The sequence below is a fragment of the Nicotiana tomentosiformis genome, chromosome 8, assembly GCF_000390325.3.
Source record: "Nicotiana tomentosiformis chromosome 8, ASM39032v3, whole genome shotgun sequence".
NCBI lineage: Eukaryota > Viridiplantae > Streptophyta > Magnoliopsida > Solanales > Solanaceae > Nicotiana > Nicotiana tomentosiformis.
The window spans coordinates 11,430,138-11,454,660 of NC_090819.1; the positions used below are offsets into that span (position 1 = coordinate 11,430,138).

The following is a 24,523-nucleotide window of genomic DNA, read 5'->3' on the forward strand; positions in this document are numbered from 1 at the left end:
GAAGAATCACTATCCTCCAAAAGGAATGGTGGATTTGGCCGAGGGTCACATCGTACCTCTTACAAAAGGCAACGATGACAGGGTCTAGGGGTCCCAACGTAAAAGGATAAGTATAAATACTTAAGAACCCTTCGACGTAGGTAGTAATTGATTCATCGGGCGATGGGATTACTACGAATTTATTATCCCAGTTGCATTCTTGTATGACTTTATCGAGAACTTTTTCGGTGATTGAACATTGGTACCTCGACATCGGCTTACACCGACCCGGTCTCGAAAAAGGCTTTTCAATTTTAAAATCGCCTACGGTCGAACACCCAACCGGAATGAATTCCTTAGGGCGGGGCTCTTCCACATCCTCGCCATCAGCAGGTTGAGATGAAGAAGCGGTCTCTTTTTGCGGAACAGTTTTTAGACGTTTTTGCCATTTTAAATTTCGTAAACAAAGAACGGAAGTATTTGGTGTTCTAAGGAAGAGTTTGCAGTAAAGCTCACAGGTTTACAGGCAGAAAACTCAGAAAAGACGAAAAGGAACTTGCAAAATTCGGAAGATTGAAAACGTAAAAGTGATGAATAGTGGAAGGAAAGGCTATTTATAGATTAAAACAATGACGGTTCAATATCAGAGGTGGCCGACCGCCGTCTGACACATTAAATGTCTCGGTAAAACCGAACCGATGGGACAGCTATCACATACGCCATGGTCGGGATCGATGAAAACGTTAGTATATATCTGATCGAGCTGTTGGAAAATCATATCGTTTCTCGCCACATCCTTTTCTAAGAAACGAGAGGACTATCTGTATACGGTCAAAACCGATTTGAGTCAATCGTACGGACTGATCGAGACGATAATGTTTCGATCAAAGGATATCTGCATGATAAGCTCGGTCGAGATCCGAAGTAAGGGCGGCGAGCTTCGAGCTCTAAGACCGATCAGTGACAAGCTCGATATTATTATCGAGCCCATATCCAAATCGAACTACGAGGCAAAGCGGAGATTATCAAAGATGCATGGACCGACCAACACTTACCCCGAATACCGAGACCCCAAGTCAGAATCGAGCTCGGGCCAAGGCCGAGGGCTTGATCCAACACCAAGCTCGAGCCAGTATCGAGCTCGCAGACTAGGGCCGTTGCAACCGCATTATGGGACAGCATCTTGGCAGAAATCGAGGAAAAGACAATACATCATAGGCATCTTGGCGGAAATCGAGGAAAAGACAATACATCATGGGCTCTCCACTAACGTATTTTTTATTGTATATAAAGTAGGATCCCTCTACTATAAAAAGGGACATGGATTGTAAGCAAGAGGGACACACTGTAACAAAAGATCACTTCTCATATTGAAAGATATCTCTTTGTGCTTGTTTTACTTTATCCTATTCATTCTTTTGCTCATTATTTGCATTCTCATAGTCAAGAATACACATATTTCTATTTCTCTACACAATTTATATCAAATTGTATCGCATATCCTTAGAATCATACACAAATCTAACGTTATCCGATTTTTCTAGTAAACACAAACCAAAGACCCGAATGCCCAATTTGCTGTTGGTCCAACTTGGATTGATATTGATGCGCTCAAAAGTAACGGAATGAGCATTATATGGTGAAATTCTTTTTCAAAAAATCACACTATATCTTGTACTCATTTTGTTCCGGTTTACGTGAACTTTGTTTCGGTTTGCTTGAACATATTTATTTTTGGTTGTTTAGAAAAGAATCACTTTTTTTTAAATTTAAAAATAATTTAGCTTAAATTTTTTATTTTACTTTTAATAAGAAGGTTTTATAACTACACAAATACTCTGAACTCATTTTTGACTTGTTTAAAATCATAAATTTAAAAAAAAAATTATTTTTCTTAAATTTCGTGCCCAATTAACTAAATTCATTTGGATCGAAACGGCGACAGTATTAGCTTAGTTCCAATTCCAACTCACAGCAAGATTAAGATATAGTCAATAGATTTCCTTTTCCTCTGTATTTTTCATACAATAAAACAAAGGTTACTACAAACAGCACAACACTTTACATGTATCATACATGTAAAGAAAACCCCAAAAATCCAAAGAAAACATTACATCTTACTTATTTTTACAAGCTGAGTTAAGTTAAAATCTCTTACAACCCTAATTATTTAACTCAATAATCAATACTAAAAAAGACAGTCCGGCGCACTAAATTTTCAATATGCGCAAGATTCGGAGAAGTGTCGGACCACAAGTACCTATTGTACGCCGTCTTACCTTGCTGACGCTCGGACCCGTTACCTCCTTGTCAATAATCAATACCATCTTCTTTATTTCTTCTCACAAGTGCAAAATACCCAAGAACAGCACAAATTGCAGCAACTAAATTCCCTTCTCTAATCAACACCTTAATTATAAACCCAATAATCTCAGCAGTCATTTTCTTCCCTTCTAAAACCAAATCCTTTCTCCTTTTTCCAGCAAATGTTAATAAAACCAATATACTAATCCATGTCACAAGTGTAGCTGGAACAACAACAACTAAAGCTGCTACCATTGATAAAACCCCAAAAGCAACTCCTAATACCAAAGATGCATACAAAGCTGATGAAGTTGAGTTAAGGGGTACAGTTGATTCGTACCAAGAAAGTACTGATTTGAGAAAATTCCAAGAAAGTGATAACAAGATTGTGTAAACTGTAATAAAGAGAAAAACCCATGTTCTTCTTTTGCTCATAAGTTTTAAGAAAAACATAGAGGAAGTAGCTGATGGTGGTATTGGTGATGTTGGGAATAGAGGAGGTTCTAATTCTTGTTTAGTTTCAGCCATTGATTCTGTTGCTTTGGATTTGCTCTTTCTATTTCTCTCCTCTTTCCTTTCTTTTGATTTTTGTTGCTTGATGTGGTTTGTGGATATTTTTGGTGAATAGGGTTTTAAGGACATTAGTGTGAAACTTTTTTACTTTATTGAAGTGCTTTTAACATGTTAGACATTGTTAAGTTATCTTTTTTTATTAAGTCACCAATTTAAGTTTAAAATAAAGAGCTATAGCACTTGTTACTTTCTCAGTCTTAATTTATGTAATAGTATTGACCAAGTCAGAGTTTTAATAAAATAGACTTCTAAAATTTATGATTTAAAATAAACCAAAAACAATTATGACAACATATTATTTCACAAACGATAAAATGAAAAGTTTCAGGTATTAATTATAAAAATGTATTCTTATTTTTTTGCAAGTGAAAGAAAAAATATAACATAAATTAGGAAAGAAAAAGTATTACCTTATGATTTTAATTTTCTAACTACAAAATTATTTAAAAGAAAATTAAAGCAAACTTCTTTACTTCTTAAAATAAGTAAATATGTCATGTGATAGATAAAGTATAACATGCTATAAAGGTTCATTGTATTAGTTAAATCATTTTTTTATAAGTTATAAGTGATTTGCTTTAATAAATATTTGTTTTAAAATTGAGCTTTAATAAATATTAACTCGTGTTAGAATGGGATTAGAATTGAAACAGGGTATGACGTGCGTGTTAGGGAGTGGGCTGATATGCCATTATTACGAGTTCAATCTAACCATGTGTGTCTTTTTTTGGTTTTCCATCTGTCTTTGATATCTATTGAGATTCGATTAAATTCGAATTCAGTGCCAAAAAATCTTGCGTTAGTAGCAAAGAGCTTGAATTTGAAATCTCTTGATTAAGAATAAAAAAGTATTTATCATTATTATTGGTGTCTACCATATGAGACAATATCAATAAATTCAATCGTCGTTTACTAAAACTTGACTAGACACGTCTTCATCAGCACAAACTCTTTTATTCCATGTAAGTTTTTTTCAAAGATTCTCCAAATGGACAAGAAATTCGTGGTTTTATTTGTTGGGCTTAACGGGTCCAAATATACTTTTAATATGGTTTAATATTGTTCGTTTTAGACTAAATTGGCAAGATTTTCTTCAAAAGTCTAACACCATTTTTACACCTTATACGTAACTTTTCAATTTTTTAACTATCAATATAGAACTTTATTCGCACACGCAACACATTTTATATACAAGAACACACATAATTAACTATTGGTTAATATTTTTCGCTTGTTTATGGATGGTGTGAGTGTGCAGGGAAGGTGCAAAACACTCAATTTGGAGAGGGGCAAAAAGTAAGAGAGCAACAATCAACATGGTGTGGTGGCATTTTCACTCTTTTTGAAACATTTTCTTCTAAGACTCAGTCTGTGTCGTTCTTTACTTTAGTTGCCTAACTTTACACTCTGCCAGATTCTTTGCTGCTTCATTTCACAATCCAACTTTGAAGACAGCATGCCAATATATCATAGGTCAGTGCCCAGTTGAAAAAGAGAATAAAAAGAAGAGTATGCATTAAGTTGATGACTTAATATTGATCTCTCTTGAACTTCAATTTGGCTTCTTAGTCTGTGTGTTTACTCTAGCTTGCGAAGTCTAAAGGAAGAAAGAAAATTAGTAGACTTATTCCACCCCTTTCTTCATAACAAAGAAATGTATCAAACTGCCCTTGTAAAGGAGGATTTGAGTGAAAGTCTTGTTCTCTATCTAATATGAGGGTGTTTGGATTGGCTTTTAAGCCGGTCAAATCAGCTTTTAAGCTCTTTAGTTTTTTTAGTGTTTGTCAAAAACAACAATAACAACCCAATATAATCTCACTAGTGTGGTCTGAGGAGGGTAGTATGTACGCAAACCTTACCCCTAAATTAGGGTAAAAAAACTGTTTCCGATAAACCCTCGACTCCCTCTCTCCAAAAATTCCCTCTCTTGGTTGGAAGTGGAGGGTGCTCAAAATCAAAAAGTACATAAAATAAGTTTAAAAATGCTTAAAACAACCAAAAGCAAAAAGCAGGTCAATCCCAACTTGTTGCTTTTTGGCTTAAAAGCTATTTCTACTGAAATAGCCTCTCTTTTTTTAAGTCAATCCAAACGGGTCTAGAAATTTAATTTAGAGTATAGCTTAATTAACATCCTCTAAATTCTCCTCAGTGGTGCTGATCCAATGCTATATTGTTTCATCTCAAAGCTGCAGCTGCAGATAATGATAACTTTCCTAATAGTGGCAATATGAACCTGATCCAGATGGGATCTAAAAATCTAAATCGAACATACCTAATCATATTTCCTTTCAGAATCAACAAACACGCGATTGCCAATAGAGGTTCTTTCTCAGCTGAAAAAAGTAGAAAAGAGATGGTATCATTTATACCAATGAATTCTTTGGACAACTCTGTTTGACACTCATTGTGCCAAAACCAAAGAGCAAGCACCAATTTCTGAAAGCAACATTCTATAGACAAACAAGGCAGGAAAGACCATGAATCATGTTTTAAATTTGTCGACAAATCCTTACTCTAAATCTAACCACAATTCAAGGAATATAACATCCATAATACATCTCAAAAATTAATCTAGGAAAAAAGAGGATTTGTGAAATCCACAAACTATAAATAAAACTGCTGCTGACCATAAGTACTTGCTCATTATGATTTGTCTCTAGTTTGACAGATTCAGTGATGTAGTTGAAGTTATGTCAAATTAAAACTAATCCTAGCAGGAAACAGTGAACACAAACAAAGATTGAAAATTTCAAATGTTTTTACGCATCAAGACTTTTAGATCCTAGCCTGAAAATTCATCCTATATAATTGACCTCCACATATAATTGCAATTCTACAGCCCAAAATCAAGAAATGTATCATAAAATGATCTTTACTATGTGCAAACACTAACGTATCAGTTGAGTCAAACATCACAATCTGCAAAGACAAGAATGTAGTACCAATAAAGACAATCCATAATTTCAGACACAAAAGATAGCCAAACATAGAGCAAAAAAGAAAACTGGATTGTTTCTTATAATACTATCACTTTCCTTCACTTTAACAAGATCCTTAAACATTAATCCAACTCACATAACAAAAGGGAAAATACTAATCCTGTACTCAGAATATTTCACTCACTGCGACAAATAATCAAACACCTTCAACGCGACCCATGGTTCGACAATCTAGGCGATGTTCTCGTCACACTTGCTGGTGTCACCAACCCACTCTTCAAACCCTTCTTCAATCTCTTACCCTCAACCTTCCCCTTATTTACTACCTCAACCACCGCCTCTCTATTTCTCCCACTCCTTGTTCTCCCTTTCACTAACCCACTTACAGAAACCCTATCAAAATCAGCATCCAATTTCCTAGCTGGGCCCCTTTTTTCCACTCTCTTCTCAATTTCCTCTTCATTTTCATCCTCCGATTCATCAACCAATCGCATTTTCCGTTTCAAATTCAACGGAGCAGGGGGAGGAGATGGACTTACTGAGCTCGATGATGACAAACAAACCTTTACAGGCGACTTCTTTTGGGGTTTTTTCTCAAACTTTTCGCGCTCAGCTTTGAGTTTTTTAATGTTACCTTCGATCCGGCCTTGTAAACGGAGGCGTTTGAAGCTGAGACCGCCCATTGACCAGTGAGCTTCCTCTGCCCATGACATTAATGGATCCAAAACGGATACCGGTGGATCGACCCGTTGTTCGCCATTCGGGTTGGAGTAAAACCGTGGCCTAGGTAAGCTGCTGCCGTAGAACTTTCCCGGACCTAGGGCTACAACCATGGCGGCGCTGCTAATACTGAATGAAAACTATAAAAAAATTTATGTATAAAATGTTAAAATAAAGACTTTGAGAATTGATGCAAATTGGTGTATTATGTGGGAGTTATAAATAGTGGTTATTGTGTATTAAAATGGAGGGAAACCTTAAGGCGGGAAGATTGGCGCCAAAAATCTACCGCGCTCTTTGCAACTTTGAGTAGTTACGACTTACGAATATTTTCCGCCATTTTGGATCCGTAACTTTTGGCGGGGAACCCTTTAGGTTGGCGAGAGTAGAAACAATAACTTTAACGCATAATTCTTTTAATAAAATAATATAACAATGTTTGTTTCGTCATATAAGAAAAAATTAATTTTTACTTTACTAATGTAAAGTTGGTTGGCAGCTCCAATAATACATGCATTAAATTATGCAGTAATTTTAGACAATTTTATATGAAATAAAATGGGGAATAATGATATAGGAGCATGTGTTAGTAGTTTATAGATAAGTGTGTTCTTATTTAAAGACAAAAGTACATTAAATGTAAGTAACCTTTACATATATTACTACTTCTTCTATCTTATTTTATGTGACAAATTTACTAGAGGAACGTTAATGTGTATATAAGAGCCGCAAAATTGGTAATTGGATATTTAGTTTCTTATATTAAAATTAAGATGTATGCAATGTATGATCTACAATTTGTGAATGTGGTGGTTTTAAATTTGATAAAATGTTGCTTTCAATACTATCTTGGTCTAGATTAGATCATTTTATCCAATCTATTTTATTATCATATGATTAGCATAAGTTAATTTGTGTTATCACCAATTAGCATAACTAATTAAAAATTACATTTAAGTATAAAATTATCAGTTCTAAACATCTCAAATAAAGAACAAAGAGAAAAGTTAAAATAAAGACACTAAGATATGGTATTAACGAATAAATAAATCTTATCTTCCTTGTTTTAGCACTTTTTGTTCATTAATAAAGTCAGACTATAAAATATATTAGTACACAAATAATGTACTAAGTCGAAGTAGTTAGCTGAACAAGTAAATAGTATAAAGGACATCTTTGCGTTTCATGCACTCTAATACATGTTTTGTTCCATATCAATTAGGAACAAAATTCTAAAATAATTACCGCATAACTAATTTGGTATATCTTCAATACAAAAATAAAATACTGCGACCAAACCCAAGTCAAATAAGTTGGAGTCTGTTATATAAATTGGGCAAGACATACATTTGATTAGTCAGCCAAAAATAATTACATTTGTTAGTCAAATATACAAATATATATATATATATATATATATATATATATATATATATATATATAATATGTATATTATACTCTAATAAAAAGAATATTTTACTGATTATTATTTTCTGGAGCAACTATACTGTATAGTTTTCCATATAAAAGGCAAGTCACACTTTTACCATGTTGGTGGACATAGTGTATATACTATATAAAGTACTTAGCTTGCGTTTGGACATAGATTTGGTCGAAACTTAAAAAAATGAGATGCAAAATAATTTTTGAAAGTTGAATTTGTATTTGGACATGCATTATTTTATTTGAAAAGAATTTGAAATTTTATGAGTAGAAAACTTCAAAAACTACTCTTGAGTTATTTTTGGGATTTAAAGATTTTGTTTTCAACACCTGCCAAAAATGGTTAAAATATAGGCAGAATGGCCTAAATGGCACCTAAACTTGTGTCACTTTGTCATGTTGGTCCCCAAACTCAATAATTTGCCGATTGAACTTTTACACTCCTTCAAACCGTGTATAATAAATGCTTATGACATGAGGTTGTCAGTGCGCGTAACACAATCTCTTCCACGTTGGCTGCCACGTCAAAAAATAACAATGTGTAGATGCCATGTCACATGGTAGATTGAAATTAATTAAAATCAAAAAAAAATCAAACATTAATCCCCTAATCCCCTCCCTCAAATGGTGCGACTGCTGTGAACAATAACATAGCAACGGCAGAATGGCCACTGTGCCGTCGTCCGGAGGTGAAAAGCCACCGGACCAGTCCCAAAAGATGCGTCTCACCATTGCGCATAAAACCCACCTAGGCGCCCCTCTCATTTCTTCCCAAGCTGCTGTAGATTTCAACAAAGGTGGATCGAGTACTGCAGCGAAAAATTGCCTAGGCAAAACTGATATTTATCATATCGGCTCTGGTTCGAATCGAGTGATTCCAAGCAATGGATATTGTTCTCCACTTCAAATACCATCAAACCACCAAGTTTCCGACAATTTCAATGCTGGAATAGTCTCTTCCAACCAACTGAATATGGCCGGCGAACACGAGTTGATCGGTCATGGAGCTATAGGTGTCTAAATTGAACAAGACCAATGCCAATTGACTCTAGCTGAGCAAGTGATTGATGCAAAACGATCAAACAACAACTACAATGAACAAATCGTCACAACAATTCAAAAAACAAAATATGCAGAATTGCAGACACCAGGTGTTCGACGAAATGCTAAAGTCTGTTTTAACAAATCTTGCCTTGTTTGATTTTTGAAATTGGGAGTTAAATTTTCTCAAAAATCTCTAATCTTTTTAAAGGATTAATTGGTAAAAGATGTATAATTTGTGCTTCAAAATCCTTTATGGGTTAATTTTGAGGTGTGGTATTTTTTGAGAATTTTTCGGTTGACCTTCTTTTTGGTTTGTTGGTATTTTGATAATTTGATGTGTTTCCCTTCTACACAAAGGGCATATGATTGAATTTTAAAAAAGATCTGAATTATTGGCCAAAGAATTCTAAATTCATGATAAAGTTTCAGATTCGAAGGAAGAAACAAACAAAGAAGATAGGGGAGAGGAGAAAGAATTAGGCAGAAAATGTTGAAGAGAGAGAAAAGAAAGAATTGGACAGAGAAAAGCAATAAAGAAAAGCTCACTTTTGTTCAACAATGGAAGATGAACAATCAGGAAGAAGATGACAGCCAAAAGCTCTTGGTGCCTTTTTAATAGGCCTCACGCTCCTTAAACGAGTGTAGCACACGCACTTTAGTAAAAAAAATGCCACATAGGATGAGCGGGGTTTAAAATGCTCAGTTTTTAAGGGTAGAGAGGTTTGGTTGGCAAACTTGTAAGTACGAACACCGTCATGACAAAACTGGACAAGTACAAGGGCCTCCCAAACTATTTTGCTAAAATATTAAACAAACAGATGTTTGAAAGCAATTTTTTTTTAAAAAGACTCCCAAATTTTATGGCCATACGGGAGGTTAGTTCAAGTCTTGTACATTCAGGATATAATAATACTTTACATAATTAGATCACTTAAAAAGGTTAGTGCAAATAGCTACTTAATAAGCATGAACTAGTGACCTAAAATAAATACTAAATAACTTGCTATATAAAAATAAATTACACACAGATGGTGCAAATATCTTTACATTATTAGTGCAAATAACTTACAAGTTAAAATTCTTACTACTATAACTTGTTTAAATACATATCTAGTGTAAAAAAAAAAAAAAAAAAGAGACTTACGAGCTCATAGTAGGGCCGTGTATAATTTGGTAAATACCGAATTGCCATACCGAAATTGAAAATTTTGATATTCGGTATGGTATTTGATTTACGTTTTAAAAAACATTGGCATTAGGCATGGTATTTGGTATTTTAAAATGAAATACCAAAATATATATTATATTACACAATACATATATTATTAATTATAACATAAATATAAATAATCTAAAATTTTACTTTACTTTATTCTCTAAGTTTATCAATTAACTCTAAGCAAGCCACACGACATTTCTAGTGATCAAATTTATTTCTTTATGTATAGTTTTCTCTCTCTGGGTTGATATTTGTAGATTTTGGATAAAACTTTTGTCAACAAACGTTTTTAGTTTTGTACTTTTTAGTACATTAATTAGGAATATTACAGTCTATTACTCAATGCACTAGTTAATATTCGAACCGAATAAATCGAAGTTACCGAACAGAATAAACCGAAACCGAAAAAAGAAAAGTCGAATCATACTGAATTTAATTAGGTACGGTATTGGTATAGCATTTTAAGAAATCGAATACCAAAAATATCGAACCGAAATATCTAAATACCGTACCGATCGACGAACACCCCTCTCATGGTCTCTCTTTCTTTCATGAAAACCAACATGTGGAGAACTTTGACAGCGAGTCTTCGGAAAATATTTATCTATGTTTGTTGTTTACACCAAATCAAACAATTTAATCATTATTTTGCTATAAATTAAATTGAGAATACTTGTAAATTTTTTTCTCAAAATCTTCTATTGAAGTTGATGGCAATGGAGGGAACAGAAGACTTACCAGGGCCAAGTTGGAAACGCCTGAAACTTCCAGGCTCTCCTTCTCCTGGATTTATTTTGCTAATTTTATCATTATCTCTGTACATTTCCCATGCTTTTTCTGCACGTATGTTAAGCACAATTTCACCTTTCATTGCTTTCATCTCATCTATCTAGATATGGATGAGATATGTACTAAATCTTATTATATATTTCGACGCGAATCTGAATTAATCGAGTTAGTGAGTTTTAATTCAAATATCGAATGTGTAAAGCAAGGGGAAATAAACATCCCAACATATATTCCGTTAAGCCGTGAAAGCAGCCACTAATGTTTGCATTAGGGTAAACTGTCTACTAACACCCCTTGGGGTACGGTCCTTCTCCGAACTCAGTGTGAATGCGAGATACTTTGTGTATCGAGCTACCCTTATATATTCCATCTTTGTGATGCAGAACACCACTGACAAAGTGATTATGAAAGATTTTCTAGAAAAATTTCTGAATTTAAGGGCGATTATCCTAGTATGAATCCAACAACCAATGTAAGAAGGGTAAATTTCACAAATAGTCATATAACTATGACATTTCTTTTTAATCAAAGTCATATAACTTTGTTTTTTCACACAAAAATCATAAAACTTTCACTAGCTCACACAAAAATCATCACAATTTTCCGGTAGTATAAGCTTTAAGGTGATCCATTTCTTCAGTAGCTATAAAAGAATGTCACATAGTATTAGATATAAACTCAGATGCCCTAAAGAGTTTATTCTCCAAAAAGTTGCTTTTCTAACAACTTTAACAGCAACAGAAATCAAATCTAGGAGATAGAGAAAGAAGAGTGAGAAGAGAGAATAAGCATCTTGATTAAATGGTGACCGTCAAAATGAATAACTGCTGCACTCTAGAAAGTGAAAAACAACAGCTAGGAATGTACAGATTGTGAGAATAGTCATACATGGATTGCCAAAGACTATGAGGCAACATGAAGCCATTTAGGTGATTATTGACCAGCGGACCAAGTCAGCTTACTTCCTGCCGATCAGTGTGACTTACTCTACGGGCAAGCTAGCCACAATTCTTTCGTTCCCATTGGTGCCATTAAGGCTTCTTTACCTTCCGACTGTTCTCCAAAGTGCATATAAATTGAAGCAACACTTTGATTCATAGAAAGTACAGTAATTAAGTATAAGTAAAAAGGCGAATACGGCCAAAATATGATTTTTGGTTTACCACTCGGTGTCTGATACCTGCATTGGGGCCCCACTAAATCCTGATTGCGTATATAATGGAACAGCGACCGGATTAAAGCATAGCAAGCAAGGTCATTCCAATAACTCTAATGGGAATTGGGAAAGCCTTGTTATCCCATTGGTTCTGAAGTAATGACAATATCACATATTCTGGTTTTGAACACAGACGTTCAATCTTACAACGTTAACAAGCTAACCCTTTCTATTAAGCTGGGAACAACCACCACTAATCAAAGTATAACAATGAGAGAACATGTACAATCTTAAAAAGAGGTATTCAAAAGATCTTCTACATTGCAATATCTGAAAGCGTGTTGCCTTACGACCAATAAAACTTCAGAAGTAAGACATGGCAAATATACAACGTATAGCACGATAGCGCCATAATACACCACCGTCAAATGCCTACTTATATGACCCTTTATTCAGCAAATAGATAGTATTCAAGTCAAACTGTAGTTTCACCTTTTTAAACTTCTTGATACAATACATGGAACATAATTAGATTAGTTGGGCTGATCCCTACCATCCTCTCTGAGAAGCGCCTGAAGAATGTCCATTCAGCCTATCAAGCACAGCATTGAAATCAACCGTTTGACCACTCTCCTCAAGCCTCTGAATCACATTAACCACGTGATCACCCCTGTAGCCCATGCTTACCATTTTCTCAATTAATTCATTGTAGGGATGAGTACGCACCAACTGCGGCGGACGAACCATAATATTGGGGCTGGGGGTGGACTGCGGGTTCTGGGGAGCGAAGCTGGAGGGAGGATAACCACTTTGTGGGAAATTAGGTGGTTGTGATGCATGTCCCCTTGGGCCTTCACTGTCGTACATCAAATATGCATTTCCTGTAGAAAGGGACGGGTGAGGCCCACTAGCTGCATAGCCATCTCCTGGAGCACCGAACGAAGGCCTGAGATGCTGTGTTGGGGGCTGTGACTGAAGCAGCCGGCCAGACCTATCATACCCGTAGGGCATCGCCTCTGGACGGCTCGCAGCTGGTTGAGGGATTGCAGAAAATGACACTTGCATTGGCATGCTATTGTGGATCGCCTCAGGAGAAGGATTAGGTTGACTGGGTTGATAAGAGGGATAAACAGCAGGCGATGAGGGTCTAGCTTGCTGTTGCGGTTGTTGAACCTGCTGGGGTACCTGCTGCGCCCATTGCTGCTGATATTGGGGCATTGACTGGATCTGTGGAGTCTGATTCCCCTGAGGTGCTGCTGGCTGTGGTGGTACCCTAGACATATCTTGCATTTGAGAAGTTCGATACTGGGAGTCAGAGGGCAGATATTGACCTTGGGACAAGTGAGTTGGAGCTGGTGGATTTGACATCTGCGGTGGGGGTAAATAGTAGCCTTGCGACTGCGTCATACTTTGAGATGGAATTGGTGGTGGAGGTGGCTGTTGTGGCTGCTCCGTGGGTCGGCTAGTAATAGAACCCTGGGGTGCTACTTGATGGGGTAGAGCAAGTGCGAGTTGCTGCCCGTGCATGTCAGGTGAGTTCTCACTTTTTTTGGAATCAGACACAGGTTGAGCATTTCTGTCTTCATTCTGCTGAGAATTGCTGGGTGTAGCTGGTTCTTTCTGCGCAAGCTGAAGCTTAGCCAGCTCCTTCTGAGTTTCAGCAAGTTCTTGCTTATCTCTTAGAATCTGTACAGACCTGTGGACCTGCAGGAAGAATAGTAAAGAAATTAGTCCCTCAATACCTCTAAACTAGGATTTAGGACAAAATGTGAAGGGAAAACTCTGCTTAGCAACTAAAAAATGCAATGGATAAGATGAGTTCACCCCTACTACCTAGGAGCAATAGAAAGCTCTACACGGTATAAGAACATCGATGAGTCAGACACAAACAAACAGAAAAATGCATGTTTTTGCATAGAAAGAGGGACACAAACCATACCAGTGAATCCTTGTGATTGGCGACTCTGTAATAATGTGGTATTAATCTAATCACACTTGGCCTTCCACTCAAAATAGAATTTAACATGATCAAGGTATGAGTAACGTTTCACAACTGTTCATGTGTACCTAGTTTAGGAAATTCTCTAGGATCAGGTTACATGTTAGAGCAGAAAACTTCTCAACTCTTATTACAACACAAAAGTTTCTCCACTACAAGAGAAAATGTTCAAAGAAAATTTTAGCAGACATGAAACAATTCACTGCTAGTACTTAATAAAAAAGATACCGAAACTTGAGACGGGGGGCAGTGCTAAGCTTCGAAGAAAATAACTGTTAATACATATAAACTAAACCCTTACAAAAAACAGTTCTAGTTTATTGTCAAATTTTTTAATCAGAATCTTAGAATATCCAACCACTTGTATATCTGTATTAGTTTTTTCTAATAGTTTAGTTTATATGTATAATCTGTTTTAGTTTTCTTTAGGGTTTAGTTTAGTTTAGGAAACCTATTAGGACTACCCTGCTTTTCTAGGGCTCAGGATGGTGAGAATCTAAAAAGTATATGACATTTTTTAGGGAAAAAAGCAAGAAACTTAGAAAAAATAGGATTATCTTATTATACACCATGTCAAATATAACATGTAAGCAATAGAAACCATATTTTAAAAAAGTCAGACATTAATTTAGCACATACTACAAAGGACTTGGGAGAAGTTAACATTCAATTTCTGCAAGGAGGTACGTCTAAAAGTACAGCATTTAGTTGAAGAAATCACATTTAGACAGAACTCAATATGCATGCATGAAAATCAGTGAATTAACCTCTTGAACATGCTTCTCAAGTGCCTTCAATTTTGAATCTGCCTCCCCATGATCCCGAACTAAATCAGCACGCATTTCACCAATGGACTTGTCAAGATTGTAACAGTATAATTCCAATTGTGACAAGCGTGAACTGATTCCTTCTAGAAATCGCATGAGATTGTCTGCATATTTTTTCATGGTCTTTTCAACAGTACATATCATGTCTTGATTGAAGGAAGATTCTTCTGGTGGACTATACGTCGAAGTGGGAAACATTGATGATCTTGTCATTCTGCTTTTGTGGAACTCCTGCTTAATATAAGAGCATAAATGAGTTAAGAATCCAAACAGCTGCTGGTAGGTGAGATGAATGTAATGTAATTTTTATTTTTATTTTGATAATTATCTTCCTAGAAAGATTTAATAAGCACTACGATAAGATTCTTTCTTGATAAGAACACCAATTGCAAATTTTGTCTATAACTTCCATATAAAGTTGCTAATCTTGATAATTATTTTCAGTGAGCTAGGTCGAAACCATGACTCTATAGCATTTTCTAAAAAGGTTCACACCAAATCTAGAATCCAGATGCAACCCAGAGCTATTGAAAATATTCCTTTTGTGCTACATGGAGATTGACTTTAAGACAGTATTTTCTCCCTGTTCTATTCCTGGTCAAACTTTAACTAACCTATTGTTGTAGTCTCATGTCGTTTATTTATTCATTTACAGAACGAGGAGAAACATGTAAAAAGGAAGGATCTTAATAATTAAAAAAAAACGGTATAGGAAAGGTTAAGGAGCTCAGTCATCATTACTTTTAGGCTACAGCTTGAAACATCACCCTAGTAGCTTGAAAATGAGTGAGTCTATACTAACATCTTAAACTAAATCCCCCACACACCCAAAAAAAAAAAAAAAGAAAAAAAAAAAAAGCAAAATGTAGCTTGATCGCCAAATTTGTCAGTTCAACTGCTGATACTAAAAAGTTATGGAAACTAATAAGCCAACTGTTCTGTGCATTTTCACTCGCTTACAGAGTAATTTAATTCTTGGGATGTTGGCAAATTTCAGGGGCTGCAAATTTTCAAATCTTTGCCTTAACAAGTATTTCTTCTCATATTTCAAGTTTCAATCCTCCTCCAGCTTTCAAGAAGAGAGGCTTTTTCTGCTGATTTTCCTCTCTGTATAAAGTCGTCCAGTCCATGCTTCAAACAGAGCCCGTTCTCAAGATTTTACGATACGAGCAAGAGGGGAAAATACCTATAAAATATTTTGTCTTGATGCTATCAATCAACTCTACCTCTATTCCAAACTAGTTGGGGTTGATTATATGAATCCTCTGCATCAATTCTGCCCTTGATGAAGTGCAGTGCAGTGGAGTGTTGCAGTTCAGAAAAGTTTGCTCGAGGAAATGTAAATTGAAATCTTTCTGACAACTATGCCTCAATCCTAAAGGTAGTTGGACTAAACCTATATGAATCCTCTATGTACAGTGCAATCTAGTTGCCCCTTTTTATTCCAATACAAAGTGTGTGTATACGTTCATCGCGAGTGCGTATAACTAAAGAGTTTTAAGTACTATGCAATGACGGTGTCAAAATTATTTATACAATCAAGTCACTAAGAAGGTAATTGCAAGTAACTCTATTTAATACTCCACTGATTGATAACCTAGAGCAAATGGTAAGTAACTTACTATAACATGTCAAATTAGATTTGACCTGATAATGTAAAAAAATCATTATACTGTCAGGGGTCGTTTAATTGGTGGAATAAGGGATAATAATTCCGGGATTAGATGCGGGATTATTTATACCGCGTTTGATTGAATTTTCGAATCCGGGATTAGCAAATCCCAGGATTAATCTAAACTAAAATGGTGGTATTATTCTATCCCACATTGAGCGTGGGATAATAATGACGGGATTGAGCAATTCTGGGATAAAACACTACAATGACAAGATACCCTTTTCCAAGGCTCTTCCCCCAAAATCCTTTAAAAAATCGAAGGTTAAAATGGAAAATAAAAGTTTTCCCCAACTTATCTAAGTATATAACAAAGACACAGTTTATATTATACCTCGTATATCCCATTCTTAATCCAATGAACCAAACATCTACCAATAAAAATATATTCAATCAATAATTCCGGCACCATTTAATCCCCGTATTATAATCCCGGATAACTTGTTATCCTACCAAATGACCCCTCAGTATATATAACTTAAGTACTAATGTCTCCGAAAGTGTATAAATCAATTTACAGAAAACCCCATATTAACACTCACACAAGAACTTTACCGCGCAATAAATTAATCCAACTGGGGAAATTAAAACAAAAAAACATAGTAGTACCTTAGCAGAATTGTTAGCAGCGGAAGGATCAGAGTGGGAGCCATTAGAGGGATCGTGACGGGGGAAATCTTCATAGGAACAGAGAATATCATCGGACCCAAAATCAAAACCCTTTGAGCCCGATGAATTACTTGGTCTACCTGATGATCCAGATGCCATATTTCACGGATCGAAAAAAAACTAGGGTTTTTCACTTTACTGATCAAACAACGAAATAGGGGGAAAAACAACAACTAGGTTTTGTACATATAAAGGGAGTGGTGCATATAATTCTATATAAAGAGAGAAACTGGAGAAAGGATTACTGTATCTAAGAAATTGTATAGAAAAAAGGTAATCTCTTTTTCTTGGAGAGAGAGTAAGAGGGTTAAATATATCGGGAATAGTGGTTGCTTAGCTCGACTGCAATTAGGAAGGTTCGCTGCACCCCTTTTTTCCCCTAATATAGTTGCTTATTAATCTTGGAAAAAAAATATAAAATTATATTTATCATATTTTTAATTATTGATATTAGCTAGTAATAGCATAAATGTTATGTTAAAATAGTTAGATTAGTTCTTCCATATTGAAGGATATTCTTGTTTATTTCACTAATTTGATATAAATTTGTTTCAGTTCATTAAAAGTGAAGCGTTAGTAGATTCGAATTTGAAACCTCTAATTAAGGATAAAAGAATACACTAAAGTATACAAATAACTCTTAAAGTAAATGATCTTTTTTTTATCCTCACTTGCCTTATGCATAGAATTTTAAATTTATCAAGTATTGTCCTTCGTTTGACCAGCTTAAAATTCTGCCCATGGAACAAGTAGAGGGCAAAAATTAAAGACCAGGTGTCATATTTCTGCAATGTTTTTGGTTATAAACTTGTATTGGCCGTCTGACACTTGTATGGTTTAGGAGTCAAATATTTTTGTTTCCAAACTTGGATATTTAGTCAATTATTTTATTAATATTGTAAAATTAGTACAAGCAAGGGGATCAAATCATACCTGACTAATCATATTTCTTAATATATTTGTTTTTATATAATTTTCGAATATATATTTTACTTTAATACTTAACACTCTATGTGCTCCGTTTCGTGTTTTTTTTTTCATAAAAAAATACGTTCAATTTTGTATGACACTTTTCTATTTTACAAAGTGTCAAAACATTTGAATTTTTCATTAATATTATCATCTCTACAATTTTCATACATTTTAAGAATTCAAGTTGATTTAATTATTCAAATGCCAAACGCGATATTTTATGTTTTAAGCAAATTTTTAGTCATCGTTTGTGTTTTTAGCTATTACTAATATAATGTACATAAGTTGAACTAATATAAGTTCAACATTTAATACTTAAAAAACTGTTCTTTCCTTATCATCCTCTCATCAGTCGTGTCACTTATCCTTTAAACGTGAAAATAATGGGGTTTTGGATGCAGTAAAAACTAAAAAGAATGGGTTGGTAGCTAATACGTCACCTTCAGTTTTTCGTTTCTCTTTTTTTTCCTCTCTTTCATTTCTTACGAAAAGTATTCATTTTATCATGTAAAGAACATATTAACACTTCGCTGAGCACAAAAACAGAATTATTGAAATTAGTTTTCAGTACATCAAGAGAAAAATACAACATGATGATTGTATGTAAAAAAAAATTAAATCATTTTATAGATATTGTTCTAATTTAAAGATCACATAAGATCCGAGTTACAACCATCCATAATGGTCGTCAACTAAGAAAATTGGCACAATCAATCAAACTAAGTGTTTGAATAAAAGGAGCCAGTCTTGTAAACAACCTAATGTTCGCAGCGAATTTTAAGTAAATGGAGGCATTTTTTCTCATTTTTATAGGTGGATTAGATAATAAAATTAAACAACAGCCTTTTGTTATGGTAAATTTTCTATTTAGCTATTTCTAGGAGTTTCCTTTAAGATTTTATCCTATGAATTATTATGCTATCTGCTTTTAAAATCTTAGTATCTGAAATCATGGGCGGATGCAACATAGAACTACTAGGTTCAACTGAACCCAATACTTTCGATAGGGGTGTCAATGGTTCGGTTCGGACGGTTATTTTCTAAAATTTGTACCATACCAATTTTCGGTTATTCTATTATGCATAACCAAAATTAGACTTTTCGAAACCGTCTCAATCATGTCGGTTTCTTTTCGGCATCGGTACTGTTCGGTTAATTTTCTGTATTTTTTTAAATATCATATAAAAGTCACTAGTAGAAGTAGAATGTAATAACATAAATACTTTTATATGTCTTAGCAAACTCTCTAGATATTTTTACTCTTTAAAGGTTGATGAATTAAGAAAATATTAAAGATGACTAGAGTATAGATCCATCAACTATTCTACGACAACATAAAAGAAACTAAACAAAGATATTAACCGAGTGAAAAGATATTAACTAAGTTGGAACTCAAGAATAAAGTCTAAATATTCAAAGAGATAAATCTAAATCATATGAAAGGAAACATATTAAATACATTGCAGTTTGCTACAAATCGCTAGAATAGCTGAATATGTTAGAAATAATTTAGTTTCAATAGGAGTAGCATTATAGATTTGAGAATTAAGATTTTGAGTTTAAATACTTGTTTGCTTGTAACCGTTTTCACAATTTCAAGGTCCAAGAAAATTTTTAATACATTATTATTCTTAAACTTAATATATAAATATATATTTTCACATGTAAATTTATTCGGTACGGTTCGATATTTTTTTTGATTTATTTTTATATAAAAAAAACCTACACTAATTATCGACACAGTTATAGATTTATATAAAAACCTACGGTTTTATTAAAAGAAACCTAGAAATCGGTTCGGTACGCTACGGTACGGTTCGGTCGGTTTTTAAATATCCATTGATACCCCTAACTTTCGAAGCGGAACATAAATTTATGTGTAAAAAATCATTAAAATTGTATAAATAGTAGATATTGAACCCATAACTTTAAATATTGAATACACAGAGCTAAAATCCTAGATCTGCTTCTGTCTGTCGCATATGACACAAGTTATTGAACAACTTAAAAAGTTGCTGCCGCAAATAAATTAAAACATTATCACATGAGGAGCTCGGTATACATGGTTCGATAACTTTAATTTAAATATGATTTATTTATTTCTTTTCAATCATTTTTTTCATTTATTCCAACAATTCCGTTGATTTTAATTTTGATGATCAAAGCTGATATGATAACGCACAAAGTAGAATATTATTTTTAAAAGCTCTTGGTATTGGGCCCTTCTTTAAAATTGTAATAATGAAAGTGAAAAAGCAACTGCTCAGGTCTAATTTAGAAAGGGAAAAAGAAGGTCCATTTAAAAATTATGTAATGTCGAGAGTGGGATTTGAACCCACGCCCTTTCGGACCAGAACCTTAATCTGGCGCCTTAGACCAACTCGGCCATCTCGACAGCTTGTTCATACATTGTCTTCTTATTTATATTAACGTTCCGAATAATATTTCTTTGTGTATTTTAACCTCTTTCCATTTGTATTGTGACTTGTAAGAGTATAATACAATATGAAATTGTCGACTTGAAATATGGATTTTAAGAAAGAAACTATATAAGCAACCGATATTTATTTATTAGTTGCATTATGAATTAATGACAATAACAAGAAATCAAAAGAGCATGTCACAACTAATAAACCTTCACTAATCCCTTTTTAGTGGAACCAAGAAGAGAAGTACTCTTAATAATCAGGACTCCTTGTATGTAATTAATTACAATTAGAAAGCTAATAAACAAGTGTCGGATGTAGCGTATTGGCACAGGTAGCGGAAATAGGTTCGTGTTCCGCTTGCATAGTCAGTCATCTTTGCCCAAGTGTGAATTGCAGACGATTCTCTAGTGGTTCCATTCCTTCTTACTGTACTTCTGGGTCAACCCATCCCGAATGAGAAGATGAGGGTCAGCCAAACTGCGGTCGACTTTGTATGTTCATTGAGCAGACCACTTAGGCATTTTAGAAAAAGGAAGGGAACTTCTCACCCTGAGGGAGGCGGGAAGCGGTAACTTCTAGAATGGAAGCTTCTCTACTTTTTTAGAGTGTATCGCTATTTTGAAATTAAAAAAAAAATATGGGTTAAGATGGTGTTTAGTTTCAACCAAACTCAATATCTTTATATACGAAACAATGAAGATTTTAACAAATACTAAATTTAAAACTCATAATCTATCTATCTATATATATATCTATATCTATTTATCTATCTATATTATTATAAAAATACGAATACTTTAGGCTAAATATCGAACGACTAAAATATTCCCGAAACATTGATTGAATTTTATAACCTTAAATATATGTTTAATTTAAGGATATAATTGTAAATCACCTAACGCTAGAATTCTTTTTTGATCTAAATTGCACATACCGAGCAAAAAGGAAAAAGTGTGAAGGTGAAATACTCCTATCTAAATTGATTTTGGATTCATCTTCCCGCACCAACAATACAATATTTTACCCTCCTCTATGATATTTTACACAATACAATATACAAACCAAAAGAAAACACCAAGAAATAAAAAAACATAAAAAATCTCTCTCTCTATCCAGATTTTTTTGCCTACTTTTTCTTGGACAACAAATGCTTCGTACAATAGCCTTCTTCTTGGATGGCAATATGCTTCGTCCAGTTATTCTTTGTGAGATTTAGATTCATTAATTATAAAAAAGGTTAGAGATTCTTAGAACGTTAAAGTCGCAAAGTCATAGTTTACTTAAAATCCTAATTATCAGTTAATCATCATTTCATCCAAATTAAAATATTTTTTAAAGGGTTAAAGAGTTGATCAATATCTCAATACAATTACACTTGATTTTTAATTTTGTGAATCATTCATATAAAAGAAACTAAATTAAAAAAAAAATCCTCAGTTGCTACTATTATAATAAAATAGCGATACACATATAAAAAAAATTAAAATATAAAATTATGTTCTTAGTACCTAACTAAGAGAAGATGAAAGGAATAGTACGAGCAACTAGATCGTTGTTATATAATCATTTATAATGAGATCGGAAAATTATGAGTTCTCATCTTTGATGAATATAATTTTTTTCCTTTATAATTTATGTGGAACTTGATGGACCAATAAGTTATCACACGTGCCTTTCTCGTCAAAACTTAATTTCTCAAGCCAAAAAATGACTGGTAGTTTTAAAATTATATTTAGTAAATATTTTCAATATGTTATATTTATAATGACATTTAATAAATTATATGGTCGATCAATCCTAATGTTAAATTATTGTCATGACATATTTTTCCAAATGGGTAAGAAGAATAAAGAAATATACCAAGACATCATGTTTAAAGAGGTATTAAGTTGATGTCATCTAATAACATTTTTGTACCTCATAAAATAAATTTAATGGAATTAAAAATAATATTACATAATATCGTTGTTTGTGATGATTGTCTAAGAATAACGTGCAAAGCACGTTCATAGAGACTAGTACTATATTAAAAATACGAAATCCCTATCGAAATGTCGTTCACCTTTTTTACCCTTCATATAAACATTATGTGTTGGATAAAATTGTAAATAGATATTTAGTGTTTGTTTTCTTGTTACAAAAATCAAAATTTTCGTAAGATTTAAAAGGAATTGGAGGAAGAGAATGAGTAAGTTTCAAACTCATTAAGGTCGGTTCATAATCACTTTAGGAGTTTTTTTTCCTTTAAGTACATAGGTTAAAAAAGGAATAAAGAATCACAATTAATATTTTTATTTTTTTACTTAACTAATATTTAGATTTTTGAGATCTACTATAAATTTTTCACTCTGACTTTTTGTTACTCCTATTTTATTTTCAATGCAATTAGATATTACATTCTCCCACGTAAGGAAGGCACTAAAACAAACTCCTAATAGATTTCTAATTTCATAAAAGATTCATATTCATATGAAGCTATATGAATGGCCAATAAAAAAAATTTGGAACAAGTTTTCCATTGAAAATAATCAAGATGAACTACTTCACATAACACTGTATGCGGTTGCATCCAGATGAACTAATTAAGCATTTCGTCTTGCCAAAAAATCAAAAAATAATGTCAAATCTCTATCATCACTATCATTGTATGTGGTTGTATTTAAGTAGTGTTAATTTTGAATTAATGATCTGGGTATGTTTGTATTTTCAATCCCGACCTTCTTTCCTTTATGTATCTATTCTTCTATTGTTTCTCTTCCTCTAAATTATCTATATTATGAGTTTTCATTCACAAGATTTTTTCTAATAAATTTGAGTTGGAAATTTTTATTGCATTGTACTGCCAATATGTATGATGAGTATGGATTAAATTAAGTCTTATTTCTTTCTTTTTTTTTTGTTGATTAAGGAGTACAGTTGATTAAATTTGAGTTGAAATTTTTTATTTTTTACTTTTCAAGGGTAATGACAGGACCAAGCACCTTGATTAATATGTTAGTATATTTTTGTCAATTATCAGACAATTCTTATAGTATGAGAGTATTTGAATTATAAAAGCTCAACGGTGTCTATAGATGAAATGAAATTTAGGAAGCTCCAACTGTTTTTTTTTTTAAATTCCAGTTTTAGTTTAAATGAGGATCAATTTGTTCTGGCATAACATTTAATATTTAGCTCATAATTTTACTTTGCCTTTGCTTTTTTGATTAAATTCTACCTCATTTAGTGCTTTAATTCTATAAATAGTATTTATATAGCGAAGAATATAAGTTTTTAATAATTTTTTTTTTTTATTAACGCAATATTCACGTGCAACACACGTACTCTAAAATCTAGCACCATCGTGGGTCTCATTAAAAGTCGACTAAATAAAATCTTCACTTTGAATTTATTGAAAGAGCTGCATGAACATGAATTGGTTGTTTTGCATCCCTTGATGATTGAATTGATTTTAATTTTAATTTATAGATCTATTGCATTACTTTTTATGTGTATAATTTTCTGGTGTGAGTTTTGCAATATGCAAGTAAAAAACTTTTGTTTCGTGTCCTTTGCATATTCAATATTTTGGTTGTGTTTTTTGTAAAGTAGATCAAGTCCTAATTAGTGCCTTCATCAATATACTTAGGTTTACTTGTGTCTTTTGTTTTTCTTGCCTTTCAATCTAGGATGTGTTAATATTTCTAACTTTTAGATGCTATTGTTGTGAACATATACTCAAATAACAATAATAATAATAACAACAATATCAATAACAACAACAACAACATGATATGATGATACAATTAA

The 24,523-nt window shown here is 33.5% G+C and overlaps 3 protein-coding genes and 1 non-coding gene across 4 annotated transcripts; all 4 read right to left on the reverse strand.

The window, feature by feature from the left end:
• Positions 1-1,967: 1,967 nt before the first annotated feature.
• LOC104119217 (uncharacterized) lies at positions 1,968-2,923 on the reverse strand. Its single transcript, XM_009630662.4, has one exon. The coding sequence runs from the start codon at positions 2,809-2,811 to the stop codon at positions 2,290-2,292; it is 522 nt and encodes a 173-aa protein (XP_009628957.3). The 5' UTR covers positions 2,812-2,923; the 3' UTR covers positions 1,968-2,289.
• Positions 2,924-5,843: 2,920 nt separating this feature from the next.
• LOC104119218 (uncharacterized) lies at positions 5,844-6,796 on the reverse strand. The gene has a single exon (XM_009630663.4). The coding sequence runs from the start codon at positions 6,626-6,628 to the stop codon at positions 6,002-6,004; it is 627 nt and encodes a 208-aa protein (XP_009628958.1). The 5' UTR covers positions 6,629-6,796; the 3' UTR covers positions 5,844-6,001.
• A 5,641-nt stretch (positions 6,797-12,437) lies between these two features.
• On the reverse strand, positions 12,438-17,683 carry LOC104119219 (uncharacterized). The gene is made up of 3 exons (XM_009630664.4): positions 17,274-17,683; positions 14,933-15,223; positions 12,438-13,870 (listed from the first exon to the last, which is right to left on the reverse strand). The coding sequence occupies exons 1-3, from the start codon at positions 17,430-17,432 to the stop codon at positions 12,716-12,718; spliced, it is 1,605 nt and encodes a 534-aa protein (XP_009628959.1). The 5' UTR covers positions 17,433-17,683; the 3' UTR covers positions 12,438-12,715.
• A 2,936-nt stretch (positions 17,684-20,619) lies between these two features.
• Positions 20,620-20,700, reverse strand: TRNAL-AAG (transfer RNA leucine (anticodon AAG)). The gene has a single exon. It is a non-coding gene; the product is annotated as a tRNA-Leu (tRNA).
• Between the last annotated feature and the right edge of the window lie 3,823 nt (positions 20,701-24,523).